A 13875-nucleotide genomic window follows, 5' to 3' on the forward strand; every position below is an offset into this window, starting at 1 on the left:
GATGAGTGCAATTGTACAGTAGTTTGAGCTTTCTTTGGCGTTGCCTTTCTTTGGGATTGGAATGAAAACTGACCTTTTCCAGTCCTGTGGGCACTGCTGAGTTTTCCAAATTTGCTGGCATATTGAGTGCAGCACTTTCACAGCATCATCTTTCAGGATTTGAAAGAGCTCAACTGGAATTCCATCATCTCCACTAGCTTTGTTCATAGTGATGCTTTCTAAGGCCCACTTGACTTCACATTCCAGGATGTCTGGCTCTAGGTGAGTGATCACACCGTCATGATTTTCTGGGTCATGAAGATCTTTTTGTTTGGTTCTTCTGTGTATTCTTGCCACCTCTTCTTAATATCTTCTGCTTCTGTTAGGTCCATACCATTTCATCCTTTATCAAGCCCATCTTTGCATGAAATGTTCCCTTGGTATTTCTAATTTCTTGAAGAGATCTCTAGTCCTTCCCATTCTGTTGTTTTCTTCTATATCTTTTCATTGATCGCTGAGGAAGGCTTTCTTATCTCTTCTTGCTATTGTCCTTTACATTATAGTGGACTGGAATGCAAAAGTAGGAAGTCAAGAAACACCTGGAGTAACAGGCAAATTTGGCCTTGGAATATGAAATGAAGCAGGGCAAAGACTAATAGAATTTTGCCAAGAGAACACACCTGTCATAGCAAACACCCTCTTCCAAAAACACAAGAGAAAACTCTACACATGGACATCACCAGATGGTCAACACCGAAATCAGATTGATTATATTCTTTGCAGCCAAAGATGGAGAAGCTCTATACAGTCACAAAAACAAGACCGGCAGCTGACTGTGGCTCAGATCATGAACTCTTTATTGCCAAATTCAGACTTAAATTGAAGAAAGTAGGGAAAACCACTAGACCATTCAGGTATGACCTAAATCAAATCCCTTGCAATTATACAGTGGAAGTGAGAAATAGCTTTAAGGGACTAAATCTGATAGAGTGCCTGATGAACTATGGACTGAGGTTCGCCACATTGTACAGGAGACAGGGATCAAGACCATCCCCATGGAAAAGAAATGCAAAAAAGCAAAATGGCTGTCTGGGGAGGCCTTACAAATAGCTGTGAAAAGAAGAGAAGCGAAAAGCAAAGGAGAAAAGGACAGATATATCTATTAAAGATATCGATTAAACAATAACCTTCCAAAAGAGAAAGCATTAGGCCCAGATGAGTTGACTCATGAATTCTACCAAACATTGAAGTAAGAAATTACACCAATTCTCTGCAATCTTTTTCAGAAGATAGAAGCGGAGGGAATATTTCCTAAATTATTCTATGAGGCCAGCATTATCTTGATACCAAAAACAAAGTCATTACAAGAAAACTACAAAAAAAAAAAAAAAGACCTTCTCATGATCAAAAATCCTCAACAAAACATTAGTCAAATCTAATTCAACAATGTATAAAAAACATACATGCTCTAAGACCATGTGGGATTTCTGCTATGTATGCAGGACTGGTTCAACATTTGAAAATCAATTAGGAGCTCTTTCCTATATTTTCTTCTAGGAATCTCAAAGATTCGGGTCTTTTGTTTAAGTATTTAATTCATTTTGAGTTAATTTTTGTGAGTGGTGTAAGACAGGTTTTCCATTTCAGTTTTCTGCATGTGGTTATTCAGTTTTCCCAACACTATTTATTGAAGAAACCATCACTTCTTCATAAAGTGTTCTTGTCTTCTTTGTCAAATATCAATTGATTGAATATATAAGCATTTATTTCTAGGCTCTCTATTCTATTTCATTGCTCTATGTTTCTATTTTTTTGCCAATACCACAATGTTCTAATTACTATAGTTTTGTGGTATAGTTTGAAGTGTGATGCTTCTGGCTTTGTTCTCAGGATTACTTTGGCTATTTGAGGTCTTTTGTGATTCCATATAAATTTTAGGACTGCTCTTTTATTTCTGTGAAAAATGTCATTGGAATTTTGATGGAGGTTTCATTGAATCTATAGATGGTTTGGGGTAGTATGGAAATTTTAACAACATTAATTCTTTCAATCCATGAACATGCTGCTGCTGCTGCTAAGTCGCTTCAGTCATGTCCGACTCTGTGTGACCCCATAGATGGCAGCCCACCAGGTTCCTCTGTCCCTGGGATTGTCCAGGCAAGAACACTGGAGTGGGTTGCCATTTTCTTCTCCAATGCATGAAAGTGAAAAGTGAAAGTGAAGTTGCTCAGTCATGTCCTACTCGTAGCAACCCCATGGACTGCAGCCCACCAGGCTCCTCCATCCATGGGATTTTCCAGGCAAGAGTACTGGAGTGGGGTGCCATTGCCTTCTCTGCCATGAACATGAGATATCTCAATTTTGTTTATGTCTTCTTTAATTTCTTTCTGCAAAGTCTTATGGTTTTCATTGTACAGATCTTTCACTTCCTTTGTTAAATTTATTCCTAGGTATTTTATGTTTTTGATGCTATTGTAAATGGGATACCATAAAGTTCCTAGAAGGAAACATAGGGAAGAAAAGAATGCTTTTGATACGACAGTAACAATACAAGCAACAAAAGCAAAAATCAACAAGTGATGGTACATCAAACTAAAAAGCTTCTGCATAGCCTGCACAGAAAATGACTGGTAGATGACATATTTCCCAAACTTTCCTGTTTCTGGTCCATCAGCTCTCCCTCCCAACGGAGCTCTATAGCCTTATCTCCTAGTTGAGGCCCAATCAGACAAGACAGAGATACCCTTAGTCACTCACCAGTTATCATCAGCAAGGTTAATAGGATACACTTCATGTTGATGCCTGAATCTTGTCCTGAGGATAAGGTTCTAGTGGAAATAGTCACAAAGCAGGAACAGAACTTATAACCCACTTAGGAATTCTGACAGCAGGATGAAGTGCAAATGAGAGAACTGGGATGGGGACTCTATAAGCCCGTCATTTAGAGGCTGCTTCTTCCAGTCTTGATCCTTAGTATAAAAAAGGATTCATTAGTCACACCTGCCAACTCTCTCAGTCAATTGGCATGGAAATCCTCGCAGTCTAATTGATATCTGCCCTATGGGAAGATGAGCTTCAGGGGTCTGAGCCTTATCCCTTATCTAAGGAAGTGAGAACCGAGTGAAACTTCTGTGGTATTAAAATTCATCCCAAGTTCTTTCCCTAGCTTCTCAGTTCTTTTCACCAGTTCCTCCCCCACAGTGTTTAACTAGCACCCCTCCCTCTACATGTCCCATTGACCCTCTGCTTTCTGGGCTACTCTGATGAAGCAGAGCTATGACTCCACCCTTCTCTGTGACACAGACTCCCTTCTCCTTTATCCATGTCACACTCAGCCCGCCCCCTCAGAACTGCTTCACTTGTGCATGTTGTATTCACACATACCATTTGAAGAAAAGTTCTCAACCAACACCAGTACTAGAGGCCCCTGTCAGATCTCCAAATCTGTTCCTACTACACTGCCCTCTGGGACAGCATACTCTTGTTCACTCACTCTCTCCTTTCTCTGTGGCTGCTTTGTTTAAATGGATTTTTTTTGGCAGCAAATACAAGAAGTGTGAGTGAAAGTCGCTCAGTCGTGTCGAACTCTTTGCAACCCCATGGACTATACAGTCCATGGAACTCTCCAGGCCAGAATACTGGAGTGGGTAGCCTTTCCCTTCTCCAGGGGATCTTCCCAACCCAGGGATCGAACCCAGGTCTCCCACATTGCAGGCAGATTCTTTACCAGCTGAGCCACAAGGAAAGCCCAAGAATACTGGATTGGGTAGCCTATCCCTTCTCCAGAGGATATTCCTGACCCAGGAATTGAACCGGGGTCTCCTGCATTGTAGGTGGATTCTTTACCAACTGAGCTATGAGGGAAGCCCAAATACAACAAGGATATTACTTAAATAGAAAATCTATTAGATGACAGAATGAAACAATAATAGATTTAGAGTCCCTTTAAACCTTAGATATTCTGTGCAATGAGGCCATGGACAGGTATATCTCCATGTATATATATGTATGGAATCTATAATAACTCTAATAAAGAACTTAATGATAAGAAATTTACAAACATGAGGAAATGTTGAATATTGTACATATACATACATACTCATAGGATTCTAAAGTTATCTTTCACAAAAAAACTTTAAGAACAATGTCCATATCAGATATCAATATCTTTTTGGGAAAAAAATGAAATTGGCAAACTAAAGGAAACATTCAAGAGCTAATGTATCATAAAAAAAAGTTATTTATTGAAACAAGAAAATTCACACTTGAAACTAGTTTTGTAGGCCTACAAATAAGTGTGTGGGGTGGGCAGGCAGGAGGGGGTAGCAGAGAGGGGATGAGAAGAGATGAAATGAGGTGATGTCAAGGGATCTCCCTAAACCATGTTAGGGGTCATTCTACGGTCAGTAGGGAACTACTCAAGAGTTTTAAGGAAGAAACTAATGCTCTCACCTACATTTTAGGAAAGATGTCTGAGTACAACAATGTTAAGTGGAGCGATAGTAGGCAGGCACACGCATTAGTTCAAGTGAGTCAAGATTATGGCATGGAGTAGGGTGGCAGCAGTGAGAATGGAAAGGCACGGATGGATTGAAGAGATTTGGGAGAGCAGGATGAACTTTGGGATCGAGTGGTCAGAAAAAGAGAAAAAAAAATCAAACTGAAAGGCAGAGCTGTCTCCCAAAAGGAGGAAAACTGGCAGAAGACTGAATTTGAAAGGCTAGCGGAATAAGAAGTTTAGCTTGACAGGCTACATTTCAGGAGCCGAGAGGAGGTGCAAACAGTGGTTTCCAGGAAGCAGTTGTGTATGCAGGACCAGAGCTCTTGGCTACAGATACCAATGTGAGGCTCATCAACAGGCAGCAGACCCCCGTGCCAGCTTCTCCAGAAAATCTGCTTTTCTGCTCTCAGTCCTCACATCCCCAGACAAACTCCCTTCCTGGCCCAGAATCTTTCCAAAAGAACTAGGAAAAACAACCTGACAGTAAAGTCTCTCTCTTTCTTAAATGTTTAACCTCTATTTAACTAATCCCACCCCCACCACTACCACACAATTGTGCTCGTCTCACACGCTAGTAAAGTAATGCTCAAAACTCTCCAAGCCAGGCTTCAGCAATACGTGAACCATGAACTTCCAGATGTTCAAGCTGCTTTTAGAAAAGCCAGAGGAACCTGAGACCAAATTGCCAACATCTGCTGGATCATCAAAAAAGCAAGAGAGTTCCAGAAAAACATCTATTTCTGCTTTATTGACTATGCCAAAGCCTTTGACTATGTGGATCACAATAAACTGTGGAAAATTCTGAAAGAGATGGGCATACCAGACCACCTGACCCGCCTCTTGAGAAACCTATATGCAGGTCAGGAAGCAACAGTTAGAACTGGACATGGAACAACAAACAGATTGGTTCCAAATAGGAAAAGGAGTACATCAAGGCTCCATATTGTCACCCTGCTTATTTAACTTATATGCAGAGTACATCATGAGAAACACTAGGCTGGAAGAAGTATAAGCTAGAATCAAGATTGCTGGGAGAAATATCAATAACCTCAGATATGCAGACGACATGACACTTATGGCAGAAAGTGAAGAAGAACTAAAGAACCTCTTGATGAAGTGAAAGAGGAGAGTGAAAAAGTTGGCTTTTAAAGCTCAACATTCAGAAAACTAAGATCATGGCATCTGGTCCCATCACTTCATGGGAAATAGATGGGGAAACAGTGGAAACAGTGTCAGGCTTCATTTTTGGGGGCTCCAAAATCACTGCAGATGGTGATTGTAGCCATGAAATTAAAAGACACTTACTCCTTGGAAGGAAAGTTATGACCAACCTAGGCAGCATATTAAAAAGTAGAGACATTACTTTGCCAACAAAAGTCCATCTAGTCAAGGCTATGGTTTTTCCAGTAGACATGTATGGATATGAGAGTTGGACTGTGAAGAAAGCTGAGCGCCAAAGAAGTGATGCTTTTGAACTGTGGTGTTGGAGAAGATTCTCGAGAGTTCCTTGGATTGCAAGGAGATCCAACCAGTCCATCCTAAAGGAGATCAGTTCTGGGTGTTCACTGGAAGGACTGATGCTGAAGCTGAAACTCCAGTACTTTGGCCACCTCATGTGAAGAGTTGACTCACTGAAAAAGACCCTGATGCTGGGAGGGATTGGGGCAGGAGGAGAAGGGGACGACAGAGGATGAGATGGCTGGATGGCATCACCGACTCAATGGACATGAGTTTGGGTAAACTTCGGGAGTTGGTGATGGACAGGGAGGCCTGGCGTGCTGCAATTCATGGGGTTGCAAAGACTCGGACACGACTGAGCGACTGAACTGAACTGAACCCCCACCACAGAAAACCTTCCACAACTCCATCCTGTCCAGGAATCTCAAGTGTATTTCATAAACGAGCCCTAATCCCAGTGTGGCTCTGTGTTCATTGTGAGGTTTAGGAAAGTATGTGCCATGTTAACTTTTTAAAACGTATTGGTTTTTGGTGGCGCAGGGTCTTCATTGCAAGGCGCAGACTATCTCCAGTTGTGGCAAGCAGGGGATACTCTTCCTTGTGGTGTCCGGGCTTCTAACTGAAGTGGCTTCTCTTGTTGCGGAGCACAGGCTCCAGGCACACAGGCTTCCGTGTTGCGGCTTGCGGGCTCTAGAGCTCAGGCTCAGTGGTTGTGGTGCAGGGGCTCCGCTGCACCAAGGCATGTGGGATCTTCCCAGAACAGGGACTGACCCTGTCTCCCCTGCACTGGCAGGCAGATTCTTAACCACTGGACCACGAGAGAAGTTCCCATGTTAACTCTTCATTCCATACTTCAGGAAATTTGTGTGAGGGACTGTATAATTTTCCAGGATTCATGAATGCTGGCTGATGAGCTGAAGCCTGGAGGATGTGGCTAAAAAGTGGTGGGTATCCAGTAATAAAATATAGATACTGTATTTCTAGTCTTTCCAGTCATGTGTGATTTTGAGAAAATCATTTTAATTCTTTGTTTCAGTCCTGTCACTACAGATCAGGAGAAAAGAAAGAATGATACCAGCCCTGACTCATCTTTCCAGGGTTGTTGTGACACTGGAATGAGACTATGAGTTTAGGAAACCTTCAGGGGTAAGAATGATACAAAGCTTACTTAAGTTTGTATCTCAGCTTTTGATATAAAACCTGATATAAAATCACCACTAACAATGTCTGTAAAGAACTTCGCTCAGTGGCTGGGATGCAGTAAATGCTCACAAAATGTTGGCTATTAGCAACCAGGCTCTTTGTGTTCCCAATTATCCAAGGATGACACGGCAGTCTATTATTGGCTGACCAATCTTTTCATTAGGTAAGAAGCACTTAGAAGTCCTGCCAACCATTCAGTAGATCCTAGATCTAATGTAATCTAGACTATAAATCATTCCCTGACTGTCAAAATGACTGCTCAATGAATGCTTTACATTTCCCCATTTGCTTAGCTCAGACCTGCTGATCACAACAACCAGGCCAAGCTATGACAGCTGCTGTTGCTAAGTTACTTCAGTCGTGTCCAACTCTGTGTGACCCCATGGACGGCAGCCCACCAGGCTCCCCCGTCCCTGGGATTCTCCAGGCAGCTATGACGGTGGAGTGATGAAATAGTGAACCCAGGGAAAGGTGAAGCCAATGTAATAAAGAGGGGAGGGGCTGAAGAAAAGTATAAGTAGCTGTGACGAGGCTCAGAGAAAATCTGGGCACACTGTCTTCCTGAACTAAGGTGCAGAATACTGTCCCCCCACAGCCCTGGCCTGAAAAACTCCAAGGGGACATAAGTCCTAAGCCTGGAGTTCCCTTTCCCACAGACAGCTGAACTGCTTTTAGGCAGATGGGCTTTTAGGGACAGTAAATTGAGGGACTTGGGTCCTGAAGTCCAGTCACGAAGCTTCCTTGTCTCTCCATGAGAGGCATAGTCCCCCACCTTCCGTGGAACAGAAGGGCCTCCATCTGCCTATTGGAGCCCTCTTCCCCTGTACTGTTCATGCCCAGAGCTGCTTTTCAACCCTCCTGCCTAATCATACCCACTGGTTCTACTAGGTGTTTCAGAGAAACTACTGAACTGAGAGCTCCATACTCTGTTGATCTTCTGCACCTCACAAGGGAAGACTATGAAGTTTACCTTCTGCTTGACTGTCCTTGCTGGTATGTATCCAGGACTTTCTACTCTGTCGTATAAGGCACAGGTTAATACAGAACGGAGGAGGGCAGATGCAGGATGTGGGGATGGCACAAAAGTCAAGAGAAACTGTCAGGAGCAGCACTGGGGATCCCCCCTCAGACTCTAGCCAAAGGCTCTCTGGACAGGCTGAGAAGCCCAGTGCTAAGCTTGGGCTTCTTGTTCCACACTTGGAGAGTTCCACACTCAACACTCAACAGTGAGTGTTCCACCTTGGTTATTCCAAAATACAGGCTTCATCACACAGGGGCAAGTCTCAGTGTAGTCACAAGGACAGAGAACTCATTTTGATGACTGATATGCTGGGAGGGACTCAGGGCAGGAGGAGAAGGGGACGACAGAGGATGAGATGGCTGGATGGCATCACTGACTCGATGGACGTGAGTCTGAGTGAACTCCAGGAGTTGGTGATGGACAGGGAGGCCTGGCGTGCTGCGATTCATGGGGTCGCAAAGAGTCGGACACGACTGAGCGACTGAACTGAACTGAACTGAACTGATGCCTCCCTGTTGCAAAAGCTTAGAGACTCAGAATGCGGGGAATGGAGAAGATGGGAACAAAAGATCAAATGCAAGGACCCTCCATCTGTACTCCCTGACTATGTGAAGCTCTTCTGAATTCACCAGAGCGGCCTTTCCCACCACACCCTGACTACCTAGGTTGTTGCATCACAAATTAGCTGTGTGACCTTGGACAAGTTAATTAATCTATCTGGGCTTCAGTTTCTACAGTCAAAATGGGGATATTCCTACCTACATTATAGAGTCATTGTGAAGATTTAGGACAAGGGTGCAATGGCTCTTGTCCTTATTAATACCCCACCCTTTTTTCCTTGGGGTTTCTAACAGTGTGAGTCCACAGAAAAGGGTGTGGTGAGGTACAGGCCTGGGCTTGGAAAGGATTCACATAAGAACCAAGGGCAGCTGAAACAAAAACAATATTTCTGACATTAGAATCAGCCTTCCTCCTCTTTCTTCTCTCTTTTTTAAAAAATTCATTATAAAAGCACTGCACAGTCATACTAGAAAATTGAGAAATATTAAAAAGTATAAAAAATAAACAGCTTTCATAGTCCCACCTCAGTCAACACATGCTAATGCACTTTTTGAATTTATTCCCAGGCTTTATTTTATTTATTTTAATGGCTTATTTTTGTTTCTTTACTTGTTCTTAGATAATTGGATTACTAGATTAAATGCACATTTTTATTATTTTTTAACTAAAAGGTTATTAGTATTCCTTTGCTGTTTAATATTCTTTATAAATGCAGTTTTAATATATATGCTGTTCCATTTGTTCACACTCCTTTGTATTTCAATATCCAAGATTACTGTATTGGACATTCGTATTTCAAACATTTACCTATTATAAGAAAGAAAGAAAGTGAAGTACCTCAGTCGTGTCCGACTCTTTGCAACCCTGTAGCCTACCAGGCTCCTCCATCCATGGGATTCTCCAGGCAAGAACACTGGAGTGGGTTGCCATTTCCTTCTCCAGGGGATCTTCCCGACCCAGGGATCAAACCCAGTCTCCCACATTGCAGGCAGATTCTTTACCAGCTGAGCCACAAGGGAAGCCCAAGAATTACCTATTATAAATAGTGTTAAAATGAGCACATTTACTAATAATCTTGATCTACATCTGATTATTTCTTTAGAATCAAGAATTCTTGGGGTTGTAATTATTAGGTCAAAGGTGACAAACCATTTACAATTCTTGATGCTCATTTTTAAATTGCTTTTGAAGCAGACAGAATCAATTCCCATTCCTATAAGTAGTAAATGAGAGTCTTTCTCATTTTACTTTCTTAGGCTGAATATTGTTAACATTGGACAAAAATGATTATTAAAACTATTAGATAAAATGGTATGTCATTTTCATGTACATTTTGATTTTTTAATGTCAAGTACCTTCACATTTCCTGCCCAACTGATTACTACTTTAAAATTGTCCATATTTCCATTCAGCTAAGAAGCTGTTGACTGTTCTAAGAACTTCTAAGAACTTCTCATATCTATTCCTCAGGGACATTTTTCTCCGCTCACTCATCTGTGCAGAAAGATGATCCTTCCCCCTATTTGGTCTACCTCAAGTCTCACTTCAACCCCTGTGTGGGCGTCCTCATCAAAAGCAACTGGGTGCTGGCCCCTGCTCACTGCTACTTACCGTGAGTGTTGACCATCCTCATCCACTCTACTCACTCTGCATTGGTGATTCTCAAACAGGGGCAACGTTCCCCCCAGGGTACATGTGGCAAAGGAAGACATTCTTGGTTGTCACAATAGAGTGAGGGCTGCGGGGAGGGCTGTGTTAACGGCATCTGCCTGGTGAACGCCAGGGCAAGGATGCTGCTTAATATCCTACGCTGGACACAGCAGCCCCCCACAACACAGCCATCCAGCCCTGCACGCCAACAGGGCTGCTGGGGGGCCTCCTCAGTCTCCCATAAGTCTTTCCAAGGTTTTTTTACTGGCAATATGAGTTTTGTCAGTTAAGGAACCAGCAGACAACTGATGGTGCACTCAGATTTTATTAAATTGAGAAGAATTGATAAAAAAAAGAACTAATGACAAAGGTATGGTCTAGTTACAGGGAAAACATAGACAACAGTTCAGTTCCTCTGGGGTTCAGTATTAGAAAGATGCACTTACTACTCCCAGACCTAAAGGGGCAGGGGGAGAATGATTTTAAGCGGGGAGAGGAAAAGAGTCAGTGAGAGAGAAAGAGACAGCACTGTGTACAGAGACAGCCTGATAGCAGTCCTAACCTTTGATCAGGAGACGGTCGACAGCCACAACCCTGCAGCAACCCAACGGGGCACGGCAGGTGGGAGGATAAACTTGCCAACCTCTCCCTTCTCCTTCATGTTCCTTTCTGGTGCTTCTTATCAGCCAAATACCAATCAAATGCCAAAGGACAAGAAAGCACGTGGACTTAATCCACCTATTTCACCTTCCAAAGTACAGAGATGGGTGAAATAGAGTTGTGAGGAGATTTGATAAAGCAAACAGGAGCTGTCCAACACTCAAGTCACCTCATTCTCTTCCCGACACCGGAATGGAAATGCCCAGATAGGCTGGAGCCGGAAAGGAGGGGAAATAATATTTCTAGACCATGCATTCTTTTCTCTCCCACTACATGAAAACAGAGAAGTGAAAGGCTCCACCACTTAACTGTGTGATCATGGGTGAATACTCTCATGTGCCTCCATTCCTTCATCTGTAACACGGGGATTCTGTTTTGAATCCCTGCTTTGTTGTGAGTAGTAAACGGGGAATCCAGGATTCAGACAAAGCTCTTGGCAAAGCGCCTGGCCCACTGTAACATCAGCTTTGATGATGATACCAACAGTAACGATGATGGTGACTTCCAACCCCTTGTCCCTCCAGAAATCTGAAGGTGATGCTGGGAAATCTCAGAATCAGAATCAGAGATGGGACAGAGCAGACAATTAACCCTATCCAGATTATTCGCTACTGGAACCATAGTCATACTGCGCCCCAAGATGACCTCATGCTCATTAGGCTGGCTAAGCCCGCCATCCTCAACGAAAAAGTCCAGCCCATTGCCCTCGCCACCAGCACCGTCAAGCCAGGCACCATCTGCATGCTTTCCGGTTTGGACTGGAGCCAAAACAACAATGGTGAGTGCACCTGCCCCCGAACATCAGGTCATGAGTTATATCTGATGAGACAGGCCGGGAGGAGCCCCATGTCTGTGTAACTGAGAGCAGAGGAGGGTGGGGTGGAGACCAAGGGGGAAGTACTGTCTGAGGGGTCTGGCAAAAAGAGACCCTGTCAGAAGTCCAGACTCCTCCTTTCCCAGGCTGTCTAAAGCTCCACTGCTTCTTCAGAGCTTTGGCAGATGGAGCTACCAGGCCACCTGACTCAGCACAGAGGCCACGCCTCCTGATTGTCAGAGGCACAGCTCACATTAAAAAGGCTCCGCTTTCCCGTACTGGCTCACTTCTCTTGTTGAGGACACCTGAGAACTTGAGTCAGGTCACCTCTTATTCCTCCAAGAACAGACACAGAGTAGAAAGAAAATGCTGCTTTTTAAAGAGACATAAAGGCCATTTCAAAATCTTCAAGATTAACCCTCATAACCATGCACAAAATCACGTCTTCTTTCTTCCTCATTATTTTGTTCAGTTCAGTTCAGTCACTCAGTCATGTTTGACTCTTTGCGACCCCATGGACTGCTACATGCCAGGCCTCCCTATCTATCACCATCTCCCGGAGCTTGCTCAAACCCATGTCCATTGAGTTGGTGATGCCATCCAACCATCTCATCCGCTGTCATCCCCTTCTCCTCCTGCCCTCAATCTTTCCCAGCATCAGGGTCTTTTCCGGTGAGTCAGCTCTTCACATCAGGTGGCTCAAGTATTGTTCAGACAGACACAAAACATCAGTTGAAACAGAAGCTGGGGATTGGAGAGCTAAATGACATTTGTGAACAGGAAGGTTTCTTTTATCCCTGTCTTCCCTCAGGCAGACACCCTGATTTAAGGCAGAACCTGGAGGCCCCCGTGATGTCCGACACAGCCTGCCAGGAAACCGAACAAGGAAAAAGCCACAGAAACTCCATATGTGTTAAATTTCTAAAAGTGTTCAGTCGAATTTTTGGGGTAATCTTTTCTCTCTATCCAATTTTCATTCATTTGGATATGTCTAGTTAACTATTTAATCACGGTATTTAAAAAATAGAAAGCCGACAACTTCACAAATTTTTGAGAATTTGGTAAGGCTGCAGCAAAGCCTCCCATTATCTTCAGTAAAGAGCCCTCATTAGAGACATCTGTATTCATTAAGGGGCATCAAGCAACACCAAGAGTTAATAATTGGTTTTTTTTTCTCATAGCTGCAACTGAAAATGGGTAGCACTTAAAAAAAAAATAATTCAAATACTTCACAAATTGAAATAGGCTTCATCAGTTCAAGTAAATGGAGTTTGACTCATTTTAAATGTGAGTTCTAGAAAGGCTTTTCTCTGACTCTCTCAACGTCACACAAGGCTAGTTATGACAAAGTTAGATGAATGAATCAAGCTTCCAGTCTGCGGACTCTTATCTTGATGCAGCATGCTACCTTCAGGCAGGGTGCGTCCACACGGGGACTAGAGAGTGCCTATAAGGAGATTTGACCACATCTGTCTGCCTCCCTCTCTCTGTGCGATGATACCTTCTAGGAGCTGGCCGTTGCTACTGTCATCTGCAAAAACAAGCTGCAGGGGATCGAGGTCGGACACTTCATGGGAGGGGATGTGGGCATCTACACCAACGTTCAGAAATACGTCAGCTGGATTGAGAGCACCACTAAAGACAAATGAGACGTGTTTCTCCCTAAGTGTCCCAGAAGCTCCACCATGGACGATACCAACCACGAACAACTTACCCCAGGTTCAAAATAAAATGTCCAAATAGAAATATTTGGATTTACCACACCAGTATCTTGTGTTTTCTCATTTGTATCTCTGCACATATCCCATAAAGAGCTGAAGAACCAAGAACGAAACGTGAAATAAGATAATAGGGTTATACCTATTATCTCATTTAAAGCTTATAACCAACCCTCGAAGTTGTCTTTTCTTCCCACTTTACAAATGGGAAAACTGAGACAAAGAGAAGTTACTTAACATTATCTATAGGTGGTAGTTTATCAGAGCCTGAAATGGAACCCCAAAACGCCAGATTCTTAGCCTTGAAATT

The 13875-nt window shown here is 43.1% G+C and overlaps 1 protein-coding gene across 1 annotated transcript; it reads left to right on the forward strand.

Annotated features, from left to right (window-relative positions):
* The first annotated feature begins 8100 nt into the window (after positions 1–8100).
* On the forward strand, positions 8101–13496 carry PRSS37 (serine protease 37). The gene is made up of 5 exons (XM_005901065.3): positions 8101–8134; positions 10194–10335; positions 11558–11811; positions 12659–12795; positions 13356–13496. The coding sequence occupies exons 1-5, from the start codon at positions 8101–8103 to the stop codon at positions 13494–13496; spliced, it is 708 nt and encodes a 235-aa protein (XP_005901127.2).
* The last annotated feature ends 379 nt before the right edge of the window (positions 13497–13875 follow it).

Source organism: Bos mutus, chromosome 4 (assembly GCF_027580195.1).
Source record: "Bos mutus isolate GX-2022 chromosome 4, NWIPB_WYAK_1.1, whole genome shotgun sequence".
Lineage (NCBI taxonomy): Eukaryota > Metazoa > Chordata > Mammalia > Artiodactyla > Bovidae > Bos > Bos mutus.